At 43.3% G+C, this 24600-nt stretch overlaps 1 protein-coding gene across 3 annotated transcripts in view; it reads right to left on the minus strand.

Moving 5' to 3' along the window:
• Window positions 1-24600, minus strand: part of unc5a (unc-5 netrin receptor A) — a 191573-nt gene that overhangs the window by 70809 nt on the left and 96164 nt on the right. For all 3 annotated transcript variants that reach the window (XM_064326453.1, XM_064326451.1, XM_064326452.1), the window contains one exon: window positions 12504-12725. In XM_064326453.1, coding sequence (XP_064182523.1) covers window positions 12504-12725 — 222 coding nt within the window. The remainder of the gene's footprint in view (window positions 1-12503; window positions 12726-24600) is intronic.

Below are 24600 nucleotides of genomic sequence, written 5' to 3' on the forward strand. Positions count from 1 at the left end.
AGACGATCAGGGAGAAACCGTGCCGATAGGAAGCGCCGCGAGAAAAGTCGGGTTGAAAAGTCGAAGCTGTGGAGCGAAGCAGACACATCGCGGGTTCAGGTTTATGCAGCCGGGAGGACAGCAGGCTGCTTAATTGGACAGGCCCGCGGACGGCACTGAGCTCCGCGGCTAGGGGGGACTGGGGGGGTGGGGGGAGTCTGATCCCAGAGGTCCGCAGGTTTGGAGCAAAGCGGAACGAGTTTTGCTTGCTGTAGCTCTGGCTGGCTGTGGGAACCCCCGAGGGACGGCCAGCTGGGAACCAGAGACCGGGGAACCGGGAACAGATGAAAAGAAGGCTGAAAAAAAAACAACCTGCAGACGGACGGAAGCTTCATGCGCTTACCTGCGCGACTGCTCAATTACTGCAGGGCTCGGAGCGCTGTCTGGCTGGGGAGAAACCTGCGCTCGCTGGCCTCGAGCTGCGGCTTCCTCCCCTTCCAGCTCCTAGCTGTTCATACCAGCTCATTCCTGCTCTAACCCGCTCCTGCCTGCTCACCTGTGCAAGCCAACATTCAGTCCTCTCCTCTTAGCCACGGGAGCATGTATGGGGCCAGCCGACACGTTCAAGGGCGCGCTGTTCTGATTGGCAGAGGTGTGCACCCGACACAGCTCACCTACCTAACCTCGCTAATACGTCCGTCCATGCTCCGGAGAGACACCTCAGCGCATGGTTAAGCAGTGCCCACGAGAGTCCGCGTTCACTTAACCCAAAAAAACCACACAAACACACCCAAGGAAATAATGCAGGAGCTTTTAATCCTTTAATTAATTACTTTTGGGGGCAGAAAGGGAAGGAAGGGAAGTGATTTAAAAAAAAAAAAAGCTCCTACCATAGCTGTTAGTGACATTAATCATAAGAAGCTCAACGCAGACGGGGCCTGCATCTCTAATGGTTAACAGCAGGAAGTGTTTTTAAAAGTAGACGCGGCTTATTAGATCCCTGGGTGCTCTTCGGTCTTTAATAAGGAAAACAAAATTACGGACAGGAAAAATGACCCATTGTGCTTACAGAGCATTGCACAATTGGGGCACCGGAGAAAGAGATTTTAGAGTCGAGAAAATGCATCACATCTGAGTAGACCGTAATGACAAACGCGGGGGTCCTCAAAGGCCACTCCGCGAAAGAACCTGAACACAAAAGAGTGATAATCCGCGCATATTAAGGCAAATGTAAACGCAAATACAATACAAATGCAAAAAGGTAAACACAAATGAAAAAGCCCATGGCAAGCCTGTTTGTGCTGATCACCACTCATGCAGCCCATTTCTAAATGATGTGAGCACACCGCTGGCAGTCGGAAGCCACGCCTCGAGCACAAAGACATCATTATCACTTTCTACTTTCGGCTAAAAATGTTTGTAAATCGCTCACCAACACAGCGTAAGTACACAGAGGAGGGCGAGGGTATCGCTCTAACAAGACACGGGGCACATTGTTTGTTGGAGCACGTTTGCTAAAGCTCCAGAACCTGGGGGATTTTTTAAACCAAGAACAAAAGCCTTCACTTCATCACTCATGTGAGTGTGAAGCAGTCATAATGTACGACGCATTCCCAGATACAATGCCCCGGGCATTTACTTGACTTTACTGGCATTTAGTGGATGCCATTATCCAGAGCGACTTACAATGAAAGCGCAAGTGCAAAGATCAGAGATCGAAGCGCGGTAAATCCCTAGAAGCACAGACACGATTGACAACTTGTCAGCTACCCTATTGAATATTAAACTGAGAAACAAAATCAACAACAAAACTACCCGAATGAACAATAAATTACATTAAATGAGCAACAGCAAAGAACCACAAGCAAGTCATTATTTAGAGCAGTGATCTAAGGCAGAAAATCCCACTTTTTCTTGCATCATTTGTTCCTGACACGTGTTCAAATGTTTTACAGTCTATATGTGAAATTAAATGTTCAAATGATAGCAGTCTGTGCACAGATTTGAACTTATACTACTTTCTCTTTGTTGTTCTCATTGTGTTATGATGCCGATTAAATGTATTATTATTATTATTATTATTATTATTATTATTAATAATAAGAAGTTTAATTACATGGCCCCCCATGACCCTGGCCAGGAGTAGGCAGGCTCTATAATGGATGGATGGATGGATGGATGGGTAATGATAATAATCACATAAACTAACAAGTCCGGAAGAAGAAAGGACACACTGAGCGTGGAAACAGTGCAGGATACGCTGCTGTCTCCAGATACAGACGCACTCCTGTTAGCAGAGAGCGAAAACCACGGTCATACATGACAGTGGTAGCCAATTATCACTCATCTAAATCTTGTAAACACCTGAGAGTATGATGAAAAACAGCTTGCCGTCTATTTCCAGGCTGCCGGGTACCTTTATTTCGCGAGAATGAATAAATAACGCAGCAACATGACTTCATCTTGTCTATCGCGCACGCACTCTCTCCCTCTAAGGGGGTAATCCAGGGCAAAAACCCGAAATAAATAATGACAGCAGGTCTATATAAAATGTCTGCCTCCTGACAGAATATGCAGATTTCAGTGCCAATCTGGAAACTGGCGGAGTTATATGCAAGCCAGGAGAGAATTACATAAAAATGCAAATATGCATTTGAGCTTTTGCAAATGTGTCTGTAATATTTAAAACACAAATTAGCTTCAAATGAGACAGCAGCACAAGGTGTCATATGCACTGAAATCAAATTTCAAAGCATTATTTTCTTTTGAATCTGAGTCTCGGATATTATTTACTTTCCTTTTGTTCTTCTCATACAGATACTTATATTAAGAGGCAATTGCACTGTTAAAAATATATGTAAATATATAACATAATATCACAGTTGAAAAATTCACATCTTACAGGCAACTAGTTTGACTATTTATCGATTTATAACCAACTTAATATATTTTGTTTATTTATCACAAACATCTTCCAACACTGTACACAGGTCCATTAAAATGGTCTAATTAAAGGCTAACTCGATAGAAGGCACCCATATTCAAATCCCATTATTTACAAATTGTTCTTACAGAAACACCTGAAGACTTAGCAGCATAGCAGCAGAAATGGTACAGTCTACACTTTGAACATTGGACTTGTATATTACTCAATATCATAATTATTTTCACTTTATTTTACTTCATCAATGTACTATCCCTGTGCTAACAGGCATACATAGTATAGCCAGCTTCATGGCGCATTCTAACTTTGGGCAGTCAGGAATTAAATTCAAGATAATTCCCCTGGCTTTTCAATTAAGATGTTAATGTTAAATGTTAAATGTTCAATGTTCAATAAAACATACACAGTCTACTCTATGCGCTTTGAAGGCTAATAGGCATATGGGAAAAGTTGAGCTGTTGCAGGGAGTTAGAAAGAAGTGTCTGTTAATCATTTGTACATCCGAGAGGCGGAATGCCACATAGTGACATCAGAACAAAAAGGAAATGGAGATCTCTCTCTCTCTCTCTCTCTCTCTCCCCACTCTGAAACTGTATCCAGACATTTTTTTCAACATGTTAACATTTTAAGAAATTTTTTTTTCTGAGAGTAACTTTTTACAAGTGTATAACTTTACTGAGATTTTTTGGTGAAGTTACACTGCTATAACATAATCTGTCAAAATGCAAAAACATTTGCAGATACTGATCTCTCGGTGTGCAAATGAAAATCCTTCTAGGCTAGGGAAACCAAATAATTGCTTTTTCTCAGGAAATGGAAACATCAAAATACCAACAAAGTGCATAAAATTCACAAGTGTACAAAAATAATGAATAAATTTGCATTTGATTGCAATGAAATATAAAATGCTTGCGCTTTTGGTTTCCAATTCTGGTTAAAACCCTTGAATTAAAAAGAATATTTGACAGGTACTATGGAGATCATGAATTACAATACCTGCCTCTTCACACTGGCTTAAGAACCTGCTTCTCAACACCTGTTTTAAAAATAGTAGAGTGAGGGGGAGTAGGGGGAGACAAGACTGCTAAATAGTCTATAGAGAATTTTGATTGGCAGAGGAACTCACCGGATGACAGCTGAGTCTTTGTGCATTGGCCCCACAGTGCTTCTTGTACAGACACATTCACACTGTGTTCAAACAAATATCAAATCACAGCGCTCCTCACTGTCAACCGCAAGTAAACCAGTTTACAAAGAAGCATGCATCTTCTACACCAAATTTACCTTCCCACGCACCACAAACTAATGTCTGACAGCTTCTGCACGCACGCACGCACGCAAGCACGCACACAAGCACGCACGCAAGCACGCACACACTTGTATTCTCCATTACAGACATCTGGGATATGTAGTCTTGACTGAGGGGCATTGAGGGACTAAATAGTGACAGTCCTGGTAAAGGCAACTCTGTGACCCACAGCATTAGAGAGAATTATTCATGGAACCCGGAACCAAGTTACACCAGAATGCCCTTGGCATGAACACTATACAACATGGATTAGCCATTACTATCTATGATCATGGTTTGGTCTCCCAGGCGATGCTGTGAGTTAATGCTGCCTGGCGATGCTGCAAGCTAATGATGGGAAGCTTAATATGGGAAGGGGGTTCAAAGGTCAAGGTTCAGGGGTTAGGGTCACATCCGCAGAAGCACTCTACCTGTTTGGAAACAGCCCTGCCATTACTCAGTTGAAACAGACTTTCCTCAGTTAAGACTTAATCATCATTCATAATAAAGTGAAAGAGAGGGTCAAAGACACAGCTGCTGCTCCTGTTTCATCCTAAATCCCCTCCAAATGTCTGCGTGAGGACACAGCCACCGCGTCTGGGACGGCAGAATCAGAAAATGGCCTGAATTCAGATGAGTTCTCCTGGGAGCGCCGCGCAGATTTGCACCCTTCCTCTCTTAATTATGGTTTATTTTATCTGACACGTTAACATATGATGATACATCTCTTTCTCTCTCTCTCCCTTTCTGTCTCACTCTTTCTGTTTCACACACACACACACACACACATTAATCTCTAGATTCCTCTCTCCTTTTTATTTCTTCCTTTCTTACTCTATCTCCCTCATTCCCTCGGTCCCTCTCCACCCACCCACCCCCCCATTACATATCTGTATCTGTTAGTGTGGAGGGGGTGGAGTTAAAGTGTTTCCTGTGTAATTTGTCCACTCGTATGCTCGCGCTTGCGTTGTGGTCCGTCTGAGTGCTGCGCACGCTTCGGGAGAAAGCCACTCCGGCCCCCGTCTCAAGGTCACTGCGACCTTCAGAGACTTTCAGATCGTCTGAGGAATGCCAGCTATCTTCTCTCCCTCTCCTCGAAGCTATTCCTGCCTTTCGGAGTATTTTGTTACATTATTACATTAATAACATTATTTATTTAGCAGACGCTCTCATTGAGAGTGACTTGCGCAGCTGACATTTATGCTATCCATTTGTACAGCTGGGTATTGGCTGAAGTAATTCAGATTAAGTATCAGTGCTCAAGTGTACACCGGCAGTGCTCAACCTCTGAAAGGAACCTGCGGCCTTGGTCATAAGCCCAGTTTCCTAAACACAGTGATACACTGCTGCCCCGTTTCAGCACCTGAAGTGTGGCTGGATGGGGGGGGGGTGGCGGGGGACAGGCCCGCGTTAGTGCACGAGCCGGGGGGAGGGGTGGCGGTGCACCAACTCCATATGCGATCCCGGGAACGGTTGACCTTCCCTCTGTTCTTGGGACGGCGCTGCCAAACACCCCTCCCCCCCCTCCCCCCATCTCCTCCGTCAGCCCCCTCAGACAGCCTGAAACACAAGCCACGCTATCAGCGCGCGGCTAATTCTGCATCGCCAATTAGTCCCTCCTGCCCCTGATCGATGGGTGGCAGGTGGAGAGGCCATTACCTTCCTTTAGGCCAGCGGCCCGCTCTTCCTGCCTGCTCCGGTTTCCACCGGTTCATTAAAAACTCCGGCTCATAGACGTATTGGATTTTGCTTAAATTGTGCCTTGATTGTTCTCCGATACCCCATTAAAGATCATGTTTAATCACGGACGGGGGGCCTCTGTATCGCCGACCCGCGCCCCGCCACGCTCCAGCATCGCGCTCAGGTTCACCGGCTGAGGTCCTGAGTCTTACAGCAGCGCGTGTTCCAGTACACCCGCCTGCCATTCCACACAACAGAGAAGTTTCCAGAAAGACACTGGGGGGATAGAGCTGGGGATTGACTGAAGGGCAATAGCGAGCGACTCACTGGCAGGTAGACGAGGGACACGGTGCCACACAGTTCAAGCCCTCTGCTCTCGTCCCTCTGCCCCTTTCTAATCTATCAGATATAACTGGAACTCACAAAAGACTGCCTCTGTCTCTCTCTCTCTGCCCGCTCCCCAGGGTCTGGTTAATGGGAAGTAAGTGGATGACATCTGCTTTGACACAATCTACCTCAGGCACGTGCGCCAAAGGCTCCCAGCTTCAGCCAATCATCACTGTCATCTTCCAGTATCTGCCAGCCCTCGGCCAATCGGAGAACTCTGTTGAGAACAGTGGAAACGTGCTTGACTGACACAAGTAGAGCAAATGGAGGGCGACCGAACACGACGACCCCCAGCTCCCAGCGCAAAATCCAAACACATCGAATGAAAAATGCCCAAGAGAGCACACATAGCATGCGTATGACAGCCAACGTGTCACACCTCACATAAAAAGCAATTTCACAAGCAAAGCCCTTGCAGAACTTTAAGTTAGCATGTTCCCCAGAAATTACTTTCCTGCCGCAAACTTGTGTCTTGTGTTTGCAGTCATGTAACTTACAAGGACTACATGAAAGACAATAAAAAACAACTTTGTTTCACGGATGTACAGTGCAAGGAAACTCTCAAATTTAATTGCTTGCCAATTATCATGTAGTTCAGTCATGAACAGTGGAATATTTCTGCTTAAGATCACAAGGCAGGTTCACTGTTATTATTTTTACTGCCAGGCAGATGCACAGAGGAGCTGGTTAGCCACCTGTTTGGTATCAGTGTCAATGCATGGAAGAGGCCCAGGTCACAAAAACACTGATTCCAGCAGAAGGCTTTTAATTAGTAATGAAAATGAATTTCATAATCACAACAAAAACATTTCCCAGCATGAACAGTAACCAACTGTTCATTTTTCTTAAACCTTAAATTCATATTATCATAGTTCAAATATTGTTTTTTATTGGTTTTCTGTAACAAACTTATTTTTTTATAGTGAAAGTCGAAAATATACTCATCAGTCATCTACTTACCTCACTCATTGCTTATCCATATTGTCCATATGCTTTCTGATATATTGTCTCTAAAGCTGTTATATTAGTGTATAAAATTGACTGATTAATTTAGTACCCAGCTTAGCTTGACACTCAAAGACAAAGAAATGTTCAGAAAATGAACACTCATCATATAGTAACCAAGGACAAGAAGCACTACAGATACACTAGCTTTCTGGTAGAAATTGGGTTCTTTCGGTCATTATTTGAATGTGAAAGGAGTCTTTATGGTTAATAATGCAGTTTGAAGTCTGTCCTATTTCCAGCAGGTTCATCATTACAGATGCAGTGAAGTGGGGAAAAGTTAAAGTCTTAACTGCAAACAACCTCTTTAAGGCATCCCCCTTGGACAAACCTGCTAAAATCTGTCAAGTCACACGTAAGTCTTCCAGCCACTTCCTCTCTTCATGATGGGCCAAACAATTGACTGACATTTGAAAAGCAATGCAGGGAGACAGTACAACCGTACACTCCCGGTCCTAATTCATGCAAATAGCTCCTCAGCATTGATTCCCCATGACAGGTAGTGTCTTTATGTGGCTTGCTAAAGACCTTCTGCATTTCCTTATTTCCATATAAAACGGGCATACTGCCGCAGTTTTTCTGGGAGATGGGAGAAGTTGGGGAGAGTGTGTGAGTTTGGATCTGGGAGGGGCAAGGCCATCAGCCCAAAAAAAAAGAGAAGAAAAACACAGGACACATAAATAACTGGGGACAGATAATGAGGACTGATAGACTCCGGAGGACAGGTCGATACCGCTCACAAACCCCACATGAAGAAGGACAAATTGGGAGATTATTCTCCGGTGAAGTATGTTTTACAGATGCGGAGAGAAGGGGGCAGTGGAGGAAGGGGAAGGGGATGGGGAGAGGGAGGGGCTGCGATCTGGAAGGAGAAGGAGGGATGAAGCCGTAGATAATCTGCCTGGGGGGGGATCAGGAGTTATGTGCGGCCCGCGAGAAGCGCCATTCGTTCAGCGATTGCGATCTGGGCGTCTGAGCGCGAGACAGAGAGCGTCTGAGGCACGGGGAGGAGGGGAGGAGGAGGGGGAGGGGGGGGGGAGGGGGCGCTCCATTAGGCCATCCGCCAGGGCCATGTTTCACTCAAACCGCCATCAGAGGGAATTTAAGCAACTTAAGCCTGTGTTGGCTCTCATTCTTATCAATTACTCAGCACATGGGTGAAGAGCACTGCTCAGTGCAACAATTTCTCTAAGGAAAGCAATCTTTAAAAAGCAAATTACTGAGCACCCAACAAAGTCAATAAAAATCTGCAATGCTATATATATATATATATATATATATATATATATATATATATATATATATATATATATATAGTGTGTGTGCGTATAGTATAATATACTGTATTATATGTGTGTTTGTTTAGTAAATTCTGCTTATATTTCAGCCTCCATGCAGCCTTCCACCCCTCTGATAGGAGCTGAATGATTAAATTATATAGATATTGCATATTTGCATTGCAATGGCATAAGGCTGCTGCCCTGATCTACCAAAATAAAGCATATTTGATGACTGATCATGGACTCATTATGGACACCAACCAAGAGAAAAACAGAACGCTGTCTAAGACACATTGGATAAATGGCCATACATAAATGCAAAATGTATACAAAATGTAAGTTCCCTGAATAGCAGTTAAGTCCGTCTTTCTGTCCAAAAGAATCTGTTTGATGCAGTTGCACAGATAATTCTTTCCTTAATCGTACTCTCTGGGGTTTTTGCAAAAAGCCCCATTCATATTTATTTATTTATTTACTGGTTTATTTTTCAGGGACAATGCACACCAATCAACAGTCAAACTGTAAATGAGCCAGAGAAAGGCTAGTTTTCATCTGCTGTCCCTGGCCAGATGTTTAAAAGGCAGCCTAAAATTTCAAATAAAATATAATTAAAATGCATGTGTTACAAAGATAAAAAAACAAAATAAATGACTCGAGAGAGACAATAAAACATGAAGAGACTAGCAGAAGATTAGCAGACAATGGCATGTAGACAAAACAAATGCACATATAAGCATAGCGTATATAAGACACTAAAGCAGTGCGGACACAATAACATAGACTATAGCATGTGTCGGTCAGAACAAACACACCTACAGTAAAAGCACATATATGACACTGAAGCACATAGCACACACATCAGCACGGACAACAGCACACACTGAACAAGACAAATGCACATACTAGAGGCAAGACAAGCAAGCAGGACAAGACAGTTGGCAAGATGTCAGCAGAAGCAGCGGCTGTAGTACTAATGTACAAGTCTGGCTATTAATAAGCCATAATTTTAGCTGCCCTGCGAAGGAATGGTAAGTATTAAGCTCTCTAATATGCGCTGGTACTGAATTCCATTCCTGAGATGCCTTAACTGAAAACACAGAGTGGCTAAAGGCGATTTTTCTAATGGGTACAACAGAGCCTCCTCGAGCTGAAGCTCTGGTTGCCAGATCACACTGTTCCCAGATCAGTCTTCCCCTAGTCCTGCTCTCTGGGATGTGATGCTGAGGGCCTCATTCTTACTGCATGCTTGGTAATGTCCCTTAAGACCCACCTCTCCTGCTTCAGTTTCTCTGACCGTAAGACACTTTCACCCTCCCATCTTCACTCTTCTGAGCTGGAGCTCCATCTGGTCTTCGGCAATGATTTTCTGGTAGCAGGTTCTCTCTCCTGCAGTAACCTGCACCATCACGTCAGGCGTCTAATTTTCACCACTATTTCAATTTCCAGAGTCGACTCCACTTCCTCTACAGTAACAGGTGGTGCGTGACTTCACAAGAAGGAAGGTGGGGGGTGGGTGGGGATTGGGGGGGAAATGAGCAGTGCGGCAGTGATTGGTAGTTGTGGTGGGGGGGTGGGGGGTGGGGGGGTGGTGAAACAGATGATGTTCCAAACCTTCTATGCTGCCACAGGTAACCATGTGGACCTGAAGGACATGGCTCTACTTGGTGACACGACTCATTCTGTGACTGCATTCCCATGCCGGCCACTAGATGCTCCCATTTCCCCAGTTAATCTATATATCTGGCAGCGGTCGTACCAGAGCAAGAGGCCTTTCCTAAAGGAACAGTATTCCAATAAAATAATATCTTTAAAAACATCTCTGCAGGACTGACAAAAAAAATCAAGTGCCCATGAAAAATGGGAAGGAAATTTGTATTTTATTACGATAAGGTAGACTTAAAAAACCAATAATAGACATTCTTATTTTAAGATTATCTTGTAATGAGAAAATGTATTCTCTCAAGAATTGCATTTTTTTTTTTTTACAACAGATCTCATTCAGATTAATAAAAACTCTCAAGCAGATCACTGAGGTTATTGACTCATGCTTTCTTACTTGTAGGCTGCAGCTGTGCATTCTTGCCAATAGACGAACACCCTTTAGAGCTGGAGTTTTTATTAAAATGGCAAAAAAGGAGAAATGTCAGCTTTTGAAGAATTCATTGTGTATGTAGGTTCCTGCCGCTTTCTCCTCCTGGATAACATGGAGTGTTTTAACGCTTCTGCTATGTTACAGAAATATTGCAGTGATACAGAAAAATTTTATCATACTGCAATCCTTCACCGATTCCCTATGGTTACCAGATTGTTGACTCTTTTAATATGCATCCTCTCCCCTGTCCCATTCTAGGAGGTTCTTGTTACTAGCCAGACTTTCTGGTGGTGTGTTACAGTCTATGAGCAGTCACAAGAATCCTCTTCCCAACAGCTTCCCTACACCCATCCAACACACTCACTACACCCTTCTACACCTTCCTTACCTAACCCTTCCCCCTCTCTCACTACCCCGCTCCCCCACCTCTACGAGACTGCTGTGCCATATATTTTTCATTCCTGCCATCACCAAGGAAACTCATGTTACAGCTCTAAGGGTCTGTAAGGAGCTGTGGGTTAGGTGACTGAATGGAGTTGCAGTTAAAGATCCAAAATGGAGCCCTGGGGATCAACAGGTGGCCCAGTTGCTGCAGAGGACTTACAAGCCATGAATGGCCATCATGCTACTGCAACGCATAGCTACAATTCAAACAGTTCCACATCACTAAAAGCTGGTGGAATGCCACAGCCACTGGACGTGCAAAGCTCTCGGCTGGCTTCAAGGCTTATTCATGCAAAATTTTCACATGAGCAGATCTGTTGATGACACTGCTCAAGTAATCCACTGAATCTTCACTCTAAGGGCATAACAGAACCCTTTCTGTTACGAATATGCACAGTGACAGTTAGTACAACCACATACCCAGGGAGGACAAATGTCATGAGTTTGACTTTTTTCCCTGAACATGATAAGGCTTAAAACTGTAAACAAACAAACAAAAAAAAGATGTTCTCTTTAAATAAAAATATGTTTAAACAAAATATGAGTAGCCTACTCGAAATGTCACATTGATAAAAACGTAAAATGAAGAATTAGGAAGGAGGAACTGTAATGGCAGGTACTCTTACTCAAGGCTGTTCTAATAGCTCTTGTCACATCTCCTCTTCACATAAACAAGCAAAGTGCGAATGCGCCTGGAGTTATTATCTCTCCCGGCTGTGTCAGCTACATGTTCGCTGTTTCCTGTGATCTGCCTTCATGCTATTTGTGAATAGCAGGTTTTAAGTTACAGTTCCGTAACGTTGTGAGTCACTGCTCGCCAGCGACACATGCATCTGTTACCGAGGGGTAAACAGTCGCCGTGGCCCCTCCCTCCCTCCCTCCCTCCTCCCTGCCTCCTTCCCCTGGCCACGCGCGCTTCTGCATGGGCGGCCTTCCGCGGGAGATAGGCCCGCCCCCTCCAGAGAGACGCGCTCAGTTGATTGCCGGAATGTTCCGACGGGCCGGGGGCTCGCTGGCAGATCAAAATTGATCAGGAGGGTAAAAGAAAAACCACGGCTCGACGGGGGTACCAATTTTCCTGAACCACACTGCTTCCGTTACAGCAGAAAGAAGGCTTTTAGCAGCAGATTATCCAGACATGTGACGGCACCATAGGAGCCACACAAAAGAAACAGGAACGGAAAAATACTCTCCCTCAGAAATGTTTTCTTTTTTTTTTTACTGTAGAGAGGAGGAGAAAATAATGTAAAACAGCACAAATTTTTATGTGACATTCATGGCCCCTCCCTCCCGCCCTCCCTCCCCCCCTCCCTCCCTCCCCTCCCCTCCCCATCCGTCCCCACCTGGGACGACCGCCAATCCGTGCGGCCGTACGCGCGAACTCGCGCGTGGGCAGAGACGTACCAGTGGCGGGATCTACGGTGCGCTCGATCAGGTGGTCGTCCTGGTGAACCCACTCGCCGTTGCATTTGAAGTAGATCTGCGTGGCGGGCGTGGAGCGGCAGGTCAGGGTGACCGGCTTGTTCTTCACGATGTAAACGTCGTCCGGCTCCACCAGGAAGTGGGGCAGCAGGTCTGAGAAGGCCGCCGGCAGGGGGTTGGTCGCCGTGGCGACATGCTGGGAGTCTGCAATGGAGAGAGAGAACGAGCAAAATCAAGCATTCAGAAGTAACTGTATATATTCAACTTTGCACTGCAGTTAGAGACTTGCATTCATGAATTATTTTCACTGTTACATTTTGTGACAGAAATTTTATTGCAGAAAATGTATTGCTGCTCATAGTTCATATTGTGTTTGCCCATCTATTTATTTTAAGTAATTTGCAATTACATACTCATTTTTGTTGTTTGGAAGTTACTTCTACGACAAAGAGAACTATAAATCCATCTGGTGGACCACAATGGAAATAAATCCTTGATGTTTCTGTGTTATCCTTGACATTTGTTACGGTATGTAGTGCTCTTGCCTTGATGCACAGCTGTACATGTGCTTTTAGTCATCCATCCATCTATCCATCATCCATCCATCAATCCATCCATCCATCTATCCATTTTCTAATCCACTTATTCCTACTCAAGGCAGTCTCCCATCCAAGTACTATACAGGCCCGACCCAGGTTAGTTTCCGAGGTCAGACAAGATGGGGGCATATTCTGGCCATAAGCCCTATCAATTATGCAATAAATGAATTCCTTCCCAGAACAGCGAGAGAACATTTCATGCAGACTATTTCGGTTGCAGAAATATTACTACACCAGCTATGAACAGCAGTATTATTGTTGCAACACAGGGCCCAGTCAGAACCCAAGTAGCAGAGGCTTTGTGTACAGAACTGTCCACCAGAAAAGTCTGAATGAACACAAGTTATACGGTTAAATAATGTTTATTAGCCCAGTATCTTCCATAAAGGCAAACTGGCTCAATTCAAATTATGAGCTTGTATTTATAAAAAGGCCACAGCCGGCTGAACAGCTGTACCAGCCCATCAGCTGTTGCACACTGATCCACACACTGTAGTGTAGCCTGCCGAGTGTGTCTTTGAGAGATGGACAGCACACACAAGTCCCTGAAATTACATTACATACAGGAGCTATGGTTGTGCCAGAAGTAATGGGGATTACAGCAGCATTCTTGCAGGTGGCGAAGGGTACATAATGCATGAAATAAGGCGCATAAAGGTTACTGTGCAGAGCTAACGTCACACGAAGAGCGCAGAGGATCATTCACGCAACAGAGAGGTCCCTTACAGCAGCGGCAGGGTAGAGAGGGAGCCATTCCATAAACACACACACACACAAACACATGCTCTCTGTTTCTCACACACACACACACACACACACACACTCTCTCTCTCTCTCTCTCTCTCTCACTTACACACACACGCACTTTACACACTGGCACACACATACAATAAACAATCACCCAAGCACAACAGATACACAGATGAATGTTTTGAATCCACAGAAAAATGAAAGGATTCAAACGTGTGCTACCTGGATGATGATACCTCTTCACTGTAAGGCAACAGCCATGCACCTAATCATTGCCTGAGACCTCAATTCAACAAAGTCCTTCATTTTCATTGGTAGTGAGGACCTGGGGAATCGATGTGGACAGGGAATGCGAGACAATGCATGACATTTACTTAGATGTATAATTTGAGGTTGAATTTTCCCTGAGCTGGCCACTGGCAAACAGTACACACTTTGCAGTCATTTAGGGCCACAACCATCCTTAGACCACACAAATTCAAGTTTTGCTTTTTTTTGGAGCACTTTGGACCCACAACAACACTCTTGCTTTGGGCCACCAATACCCTTGGGCCAGCACAGCATTTTCCACTGCTTATGAAGCTCAATTGCAGGTTTGATTTTTAGTGGTGATTAATGTGCACAAAGCTCAACTGAATCTGAATTTGCAGCCTGTGTTGGAGCTGCATATTCTCTTTGCATAATTCATATCACAGTGCCATGCGCGCACAGTTTCTTTCTAATTACTCCAAAATAAATTTGTAGTTTTGCAGCATATGCTGTCTTCCGACCATATTTCAGGATGCTTCACTCCTCGCACAAGGATACATTTTCGTTTCAGTTCAGTTAGCCCAAAGAAATGAATTGAAATTCAACACATTGACGATAAAATGCCGATAATATCCTAGGTGGTTTTTATAAACGAATTAATGAAATTTCAGTTCATTTCCTGATATGACTGAAGTGGAAATCAGCAGAACTTCAGCCGAGGTAGGAAATACTCTCCTCTGAGGTGTTGCCTCTGCTCGGGTTAAAGTGCATTAAAAAGGGAAGCTGGATGTGACAGATTAAAAAAACAAAACAAAAAAAAAACAGGAAATGCTATAGCCTACATTCTTCCCTTGGTTAATGAACAGCCCCCTATTGGCCCAACCCATTGCTCTCCACCACTGTAATACTCATCATTGTAACTCAAATGCGACTCACACACTCTGTGAAACTGTACCAGAACTAGAGATGTGCGGGGCAACAAAAATCACATTCATATCATGGCAACATCACGAGGATGCCTGTGCTGGGCTTGTCCAGCAACAGGTCTGAAAAAAGCAAGGCTGCTTTAAGGGAAAAATTAACTGGTCCAGATACGGCTTTCCTAGCACATGATTATGACAGCTTGGTTTGTTTTAATCCCAGAAAACTCACCACACTGACCTGCCTAATGTTGAGCACATCGTTGCCTGGAATTAGGCCTCATAAAATGCAGTACTCTTATGACAGGTCGAGTAGGAGTCCTGTGACACCCATACTTGAATTTCTCTGCCATTTCCCGCTCTTTCAACTCTCATATTAACTCAAAAATGTTTTATTTATTTTTGTTTTGGAATATTGCATCATGCTTAATATATTCTCAAGACTGAAAAGAAAATGATGCTTACAAATATCTGTGAAGACTTCCACACAAGCACATTCAAACACATACAGGCACACACTGACATGTGTGCGCACACACACACACACACATGCACATATGCACCATAGCACAGAAGTTCTCTCTCTATGTTTTTTTTAAAGCCTTCTGTGAAGAGGTTTTATGAAGAGCAGAGGGGCCTGTAACTGCCTTGAATTGGAGAAACTCCATCCACCCACACGCACACAATTAAGACAGACATCTAATTAGGAAAAGAAAAAAGATTAAAAGGAAATTAAACTGCACCATTCCACTCAAATTTCGTTAAACGAACAAAAGATGTGCGTTCGCGTGGGGGGTCGCTTGGTTGGAAGGAAAGAGAATATTTTCTTCTTGTTCCCAGACATTAAAAAACAATTCTTTTTTTTATTAATGACATTTAAGAAATATGACAGCATCATCCAAATTATGTTCTAATTAGGCAAATGAAGTTAGCTCAGCACAACAACGATTTCTGGGCTGGCTTCCAGAGATTCAGGACCAAAGACAAGATTGCTGAATGACCCTCAATCACCTCCCAGCCTGAAAATAGCCTAGTGGTGGGGAGGAAGCAGGTGGGGGGTGGGTGTGCCATGATAATAATTTTTTCGTAGGATATAATATATACAGAAATATAGTATACTGAACCGACAGCACTGAATAAATTAGCTACGTACAGTGCATCCTTTGTCTACCATGAATAACAGGTCAGAGAGATCAACTGTTAAAAGACAATGTGACAGCAGACCTAATGAATAACTGATAATGTAAACGATTAATAATTGAAAATAAAGGTTTTTAGGTTCAAATACAAAAGCAATAAACAATAGGAAGAATTTTAAAAAGATACCTAAAATATAGCACAATAATAATACAATAATAAAAAAATAATTACGGAAAGGAGTGCATTCTGCACTGCTAGCTAATTTTTATGAGAGCATTTCCATAGCAGTAACTCGAGGTTGCTGCGTAAAGACCACTGGACAGCGACCACTAAAGTAACGGCACAGCGGCTGCTATTTCTGCTGCGCGTGAATAAATACAGCGTTCAAAATTAATTAGCCTATGTCACACACATAATGAAACTCTGCCCAGCTGAAGCTCCTCCGATTGGCACCTCCCACCTCCAACTGTCCCCTTCCTCTAAACGCGGTAGGTGAGGTGTTGATGGGTTTCTGTCGGAACACTAACTCTGTCGTGTCCCATTAATTGAATTCTGTTCGCTAACATGTCGTTCTGTTGGTGCAAGTGGGAACACGGCGTTTAAAGTGTTTTCTCAGTGTGTATTACCCATTGTCATTGACTTTAACAACAAAGAGCAAGCCAACACCAGCACGCTGGGAATTTAACTTCTTTTTAATTATCCAGTTAAGCAAAGCTAGAGAAAACACGATCTCTTCAGTGATGCGGGACAGACGGCGTTGTTGACTTGAAACAGAAGAAACTCAAATGTCAGTGTGTCGGAAATGAAACGTTTCCTACACCCTTCACCTGTCCTCAAAATCTCGCTCTACTCCCAGTTCTCTAAAAAAGCTCATGCGCTAGCCTAACGTACCGTTTACAATCAGCTCTCGGAAATGGGCCGTCAGGCTTGCGAGTCATAATTATAATAAATGACTAGAATAACTATCCAAAGATAATGGGACACAAAGACGTGTTCTGAGTACCAGAATACTTTGCGCGTTGACGAACGCCAGTACAACTGCGCACGGACAGGTGTTTTGAGCACCGAGCTCAGCGGTCTCGATATTTTGACAGGCACGTTAGAATTCTCGATCAGACAAAGGAAAACATGGACAGAGACAGCTGCAAATTAAGCGCGTACGCGGGGCTTCTGTTCATTGCTTTACCTGTGTAAGAACGAGCGTAGAATTTGCAGATGGTGACAGTGACACTGCCTACACGTGTTACAGCGCACTCCAGACGACGTGCGAGTGTTTTACGTAGTCTTTAACAATATCTTACAGGTATTTAAAAATGCATGAATGAAAATACAAATTGGTTAAAAAAATAAAAAATAAAAAAACTACATTGTGCCTATATAATAAATATGTCTAAATAAATAAGACCAGGTAGCAGTTTTGACCATTGTGCTCGTTATACTTAAAAAATGGTAGAATACTGATGTTTTCAAGGGAATTAACATGATTAGAACACAGTTGCTATGCCTAATTAAGACAGGTCCGCGCACTCAAGTGCGTAAAAACCGGCCTACAATGTAAATATCTGCGATTTTTAATAAAATTAATACAATCCTTAACCATGAACTAGATTTATTATAAATCCGGAAAAAAGTTCTGCGAATAAGCCTATGCAATTAGGATGTGCACAAGCAGGAGAGAGAGGCTGTGGCCTGTGCGACAAGACCCGGTTCTGTATTGATCAACAGGGAATTGCTTGCACGTTAGCAAGAAATGCCACGGCAAAACCTGCCCTATCAGTCACTAGGGAGAGGACTAAATCCCAAAATAAATACCCCCTTTTAGTGGAGAATAATATTAATTTACTGCCTGGGATCCAATACCTGTGACAGACTTTACATTTATGGCGTCCTACATCATTTCCCTGTTCCACGGGAGGCGAAGCAGCGTCTCTCATAATGAAACGGCGGTGTCGGCGCTGACCTTTCTCGTTCCCTGCAGTTCGTTCAGAGAGCGCCGCTCGGGTCAGGGACAATATAACACCAGCCCCCGCACAAAGACATTATCCGGCTGGCACAACGCGCGTCATATTAATGTCATCCTTCCAGCTTCCTCTGTCATCTCCTTGCCAGCGCGTGGGGCTGCTAATTCATCAGAATGAAATACAGGGAGTCTCCGCGCGGCAGGCGCTGAACCCCCGCTAATGCATCATGTACGCGTTTAACTCTTAATGAAAACTAAATGTTCTGTGTCCAATGAAGGGCATCTATCACTTCGCACTACCCTGCCACACACGCTTTTTTGTATCCCTATTACAGTACATTTTGGCAAGGCGGTGAAATTAAAAACATAATTTTGTAATATACCCCTCTCCAATCCTGCAATCACCAACCCTAACTTAATGACTAGACATCAAACTGCGTTCCACTTGCGGTTGCTCTAATGATCGAACCGAAGACCAGGAACGCAGCAGTACGATACTACCTTTCAGAATTCCATTATGGTCTAAAGCGCCCTTATTTAGTTTAGGCCCTGCAGGAGGCGGCACGTTTAATGGGCTTAGTCGTGGTTACAGCAAGCAGGTCTGCATGGTGACATTTTTGCATTTCTTCTAAACGAAGAATGCGCCCAAAATAAATAAATAACAAAAAACAAAAAAATAATAAATAAAAACGGGGCGGAGGCGCGCTCTACCCTGCCAGACTCATTATGTATAGTGCTGCTCTATGAACGAGGAGACCCCCTGTCTTAAGAACGTACAATGAACGCAGCGAATGACTAACACCGCATTTAATTGCAATTTAGGACCGTCTACTCTCCAGACAACTCTCCCCGGCACTATTTAACTAACCTGTCTTTCTGTGTAGCTCTCTCTGCCTAATGTGTCTGCACTATAAGGTAAACAGATTTAACGCAGTGCAGGGTAATTCACCACTACATATGTGGATGTTGTTGACAAAGCCTATTGAGTGCTTATTAAGTTATTTCAAGTTTTACCATTTTTAAAAGGTTAAATACATAAAATATCAACCAGTTTTAGGCATCCAAGCCTAAATGAAATGCTGCAATGGGATATGCCACTGAAGATTTGACCATAAACAAAAAAACACAAACAATCCAAACAGCTAGTATCAGTTGAGAGAAAGGACATTAGGGAGAGGTTGCAAATCACAGAAATCTTTTTTTTGTCAGAATGATATGATAACAAATAATCAGAATTTTCTACCCTGCTAAAAGCCATTCAGTGCTTTAATACACTGCATTAATGTAACACAAAGAAGGATTTTGGCCTACCAGTCTCGCCTGTTTATAGTGAGTAAGGCATTAAAAGTTCCTTATAACTAACGGATGCTATTATGTGACTAATTAGTAAAGAGTCCCGCTGGGCTCCAGTTTGAAGCCCTGTCCATTAATTGACCTTTAGTTCTCCTTATTGGACACACCCCGCCGTGCACAAAGCACTTTATGTTCCAACTCAGTACGGTTTTACTCCACTGTCAAGAGCGCACCCTCGTGCTCACACGGTTCTGTCCACGTCCTTATGCAGGCTCTCACTCCTCTGTATTCTGCCAGAGTCTTTCCACCTGACAGTTCGTTTATGGAAGCTTAACTGGGTCATGCAAAGCTTTAAATCCAAGGAGTTCTAAAGGCTTGACAACATTAAATCTGTGGGTCGTGCGCCAAGGCTGAACCGCCCGGCTGCGTTTGGAGTATGAGAATAAACCCAATCATATGGCTTTTGTAGGCCTCCATTTTTTGTGGGCGACATACTGTGTGTATGCATGTATGTGGTTGTCATCTCCCCTTGCCTTACTGTGAGTTCTTAGCTAATCATCTCCAGTTGCATGTCCAAGCTCAACCATTAGTTCTAAAAACTGATGTGGCCTATGACAAGTTCAAATGAATGTGAAAAACCCCATGGATGGAAGTAAACCATCACCACAGGGTTCTTCTTCAGTTCCTACAGTTGTATACAGTTTTTATTTGTTCGTTTTAACACGTGTGCCTGGATAATGCGTACAGTCTGCGGACTGTTTAACTAAGATGGGGGAACACCTTCATTACTGACACAAGCAGCTCCTTGGTAGTCTGACCACACACTCGCCAGACAGCAAGGAAAGACAAGTGAGGGAGAAGGATGATGCAGAATTCACAAACACGAGCAGGCAAGCACACAACGCACACACTGGAGCCGTCTTACAACGGGAAGTGATTTTTAAATCTGCTGCTGCTACTACTACTACTACTACTACTTCAACTAATTCTTCTACTACTACTACTACTACTACTACTACTACTACTGTTACTGCTACTACTACTACTACTTCAACTAATTCTTCTACTGCTACTACTACTTCTTCAACTAATTCTTCTACTACTACTACTGCTACTGCTATTGCTACTGCTACTGCTACTGCTACTACTACTTTAACAAATTCAGGAATATACCCACTCGACATAGGCGACATAGCTCAGGAGGTAAGACCGATTGTCTGGCAGTCGGAGGGTTGCCGGTTCAAACCCCGCCCTGGGCGTGTTGAAGTGTCCTTGAGCAAGACACCTAACCCCTAACTGCTCTGGCGAATGAGAGGCATCAATTGTAAAGCGCTTTGGATAAAAGCGCTATATAAATGCAGTCCATTTACCATTTACCACTCTTATCCAAATGTATTCCTATCTGACTGGCAGCAGATGGTTGCCTTCTTAGAGAACCTTGGTTTTGGTTGCCAGTGCCCCACAGCAATCAGGAGGAGATGTGCACAAGCTGTCGGTGTGCTGACTAACGCACTGTCCAGCACACATTCAAGGCAATGAGCAGATCCTCTGCTAACTGGCTTGTCCTTTCTATTTCTGTTCCCTGCTTGCTCTAGGGCTTCCGGAACCATCCCAAATATCTGCCCAATACACAGGAGGAATGTCTACAAAACATCCACCATCCAACCACCCGACTCACTTGGATCTAATGAATTGGAAGCCAGAATTGGGCTAAATAATTATTGGAAATACTTAAACCATGAAGACATCAGTAAAGAATCCAAAAGATGATGGATACTTCAGAAAGAAGGGTCCATTTCCACTCACAGTGATTTTAAAAATATTTTGTACAACTGTAGATCTTTGTTGTCATGAATCTGCATGAGCACTTCTCCAAATTGTGACTAGAATCTAAAGAGTTAAAGCCAACCGAATGTGTGTTTGGCCCCGGTCTCCTGGTAACACATGCAACGCGTGAGTTGGCGACAATAGCGAAATCTCCCCAAATCCTGCGGCCTTGGCTCGGTTAATGACGGGAGCTTAGTAATGCAGACAACGCTCAGCGATTGGCCCGTTTCTGAACGGGAGCGGGCGCAGGTTCCTGGATGAGGCCTTTACACGGTCATTATTTAAAGTGAAGAACGGAGCAAGAGGAAGGGATGGAGGTGGGCATCTCTCCTAAACGGCCCCTCCGCACCTCCGTGCCCTTTCAGAGCCAATTAAACTGTTTTATCCCTGCTTCGTCCCTGAGGGGAGGCGTCATTGAGCAATCGGTGGGCATAATTTACATCACAATGATGAATGACAGCTATAACATGCATTTTATTACACCATCAGCGCTCTACAATGTCTTTAGCAATTAATTTAATTAAAACCGCTGTCCGGAATATTAAACCATTTCATGTTCCGGTGACTTAACAGCGTACCCACATTGGTTTTCACATTAAAACAGCTTTGCTCGCAGAATGTATTTTTTAATGGACTTTTTTTTCCTCCCACGCCCCCCATCTACGCACACACATACACGCACGTGCACACACACACACATGCACACACACAAATGCGCTCATGGACACACACAGGCACACACAAATATGCTCATGCACACACAGACACACACACACACAGGCACGTGAATACACTCTCACAGACACATACACACAAACACGTACATACCCAACAAACATAATTACTTCATTATTTTTGCATTCTTTCTCGCTTCCAGCTGGAAAGGAAGAGCTGAGTCTCGGGCCAATGCGACATGTTGGACGGGCTTTACGGTACAGAATTGTTCCTTAAACAGCCTTTCATGAACAGTGAGAATAGCATGACAGTGAATGCATTCCACAATGTAATCTACCGGCCGTTTGACAAATGCATGCTTTCTCCAACATAATGGAGGCCTGTTTAGCTCTCGCTCATTGCCAAAACACAGAATTGCTCCAGTTTCCAGCCTCTTCTTTAAAATATGCTGAAGTAGCAACAAAGGATTCCCCCCACCCCTCTTCAATCAATATTTTCTCCGTTGACTGTGTAAAAATCAGATGGGGATACACACTGTACTTTCAATGTATTGGTTTATTTGTTTCTTTTGCTTGTGTTTGATATCACTTGAGGGAGGGAATAACATTTAGATTTTTATAAGCTGACAAAAGAATATCTCCCTGGATTCCCTTTTTATTTTTTTTCCCTTCTGTGGTATGAAGGAGCATTGAACTTGATACACAAGGCTTGCTCAGTCGTCTCTGATTGCTGTCTCACACTAGCACTATCTGACATGATATTTCACATCTTGAACCATATTGAGGTGAGATTCCCCCTTCACTGAAAAACATGCTTTAAGATCATGAGGTGAAAAGAGATATAAACGTAAAAAAATATCAGGACCTGTTTTCATTGAAATCATGTCCTCCACGCAGATGTGCTTGTAAGGCTGTCGACTGGATGCTGGTATATATGACAGTGTCTCGATGAATGTCTGCATGTGTGTGTGTGTGTGTGTGTTTACGTGTTGATGTGTACGTGTTTATGTGTGCCTATACGTGTGTATACGTACATGTGTGTGTCTATGTGTGTGAGCGTGTGTCTATGTGTGTGTGTGTGTGTATATGCACATGTGCATTTGTGTGTGTCTGTTTTTTACAGTGCATGGATGCATATGAATGCGCACATATGTGTGATCCTGTGTGGGTGAGGCACAATGTGTGTTAGTAAAGATCTTCTGTGGCAGGTATGCTGAGGATGGATCATTAAAGAGATATGAGTATATGATAATGAATCTGAATTATATTCAGTGCCTTTATGTGGATATTCAGGCAGACAGCCAAGTCATGATGACAAAAAAATGAACAAACACATACACACACAAACACACACGCAATAATGTCCATGGTGAAATAAGTAGCCATGATATTTTCTAAACATTACATGAAGTGCTAGTAGAAGTGAGAACTTGCTAGTAGAAGTAAATGAAGACAATTAGCATATCCTTTGGTTACTCTCTTGGGTAAAAATAGGCAGCCGTGATATATTGTATTTACAGTAACCTATTCTATTATGATGACAAGAAGTCTATGAGATAAAACTGAGTGAAATGCTAATCCAAGGATTCAATATAAAAAAAAACAGAAACAAAAGCACAGTAGCCTGTTTTCCATTCATAGAACTGCAACGAGGAGCAAGTTAGCAAAAAGGAGCAGATTTTTATTTGATTACAAAAACCCTGAGGCAAGAACTCCAATGATTACATTGCAGCATGGAAGACCCGTGAGCTCTTCGTTCTCTCTTTCATATGCAACATTATTTGGTGTTTGTTTCATTATGACTTGTGCATATAGACTCAGAAAAAAAGAGATTAAGGAACAAACCAACAAATTATTTCTGTGGTCTAACTTTTCAGGAGTGATGCTAGTGCAAACAGTAGGATTAGCTAATACCACAAACTATAAAACGGGTTGTTTCGATCCGGGATGCTGATTGGCTGAGACTGTGTTCTACAGTGATTGTAAATCAGATGCTGTAACAGCTATTCAAACAGCCTGTTTGTGAACAGTATCACACAGCGCACAAACCGTTACTTCAAACAGTACTGCAAAATGAATTATATTCTGCAATCAATTAATCAAGTTTCTATATGCTGAAACATATAGAAACATTTTATAAAAGCAATATGGCACAAGACATCATGCTGTATCGTGAATACAGTTACAGCTAGAGAGGGTTGTCGGCACATCACTCCATTGTGCCTAACAACACCCCTGTAGCCGTGAATGAATTCACAATACAGTACAGACTCTCATGCCGTATTGCTTAAATACGGCATTACGTTTCATTGCCTGCATTTAGCAGACGCTCGTATCCAGGGAAACACTCAGCAATTCGCTGACAAGACAACAGAGCACGTCACTTCAGGAACGTTACAAACTACACCACAACTGACCACCAAGAATTGACTCAAAGCCTGATCTAACCAAACACAGTCACTGACCATGCATCTGATAAGATGAAGCCTTCTCACTTGGCAACTGTTTAGAGATTACATTCTTACAAGAAAAATGTAATCATTGCTAAACAGTAAGGGTGTAGCAAGGGTACACGTGTGAGGCACTTGCTTGGACACCTCCCGCAAAGCTTCGCCCAACAGCACCATGTGTGAACAAGACACGTATAAATCAATTACTCTAAATGCT

This window comes from Anguilla rostrata, chromosome 3, assembly GCF_018555375.3.
Source record: "Anguilla rostrata isolate EN2019 chromosome 3, ASM1855537v3, whole genome shotgun sequence".
Lineage (NCBI taxonomy): Eukaryota > Metazoa > Chordata > Actinopteri > Anguilliformes > Anguillidae > Anguilla > Anguilla rostrata.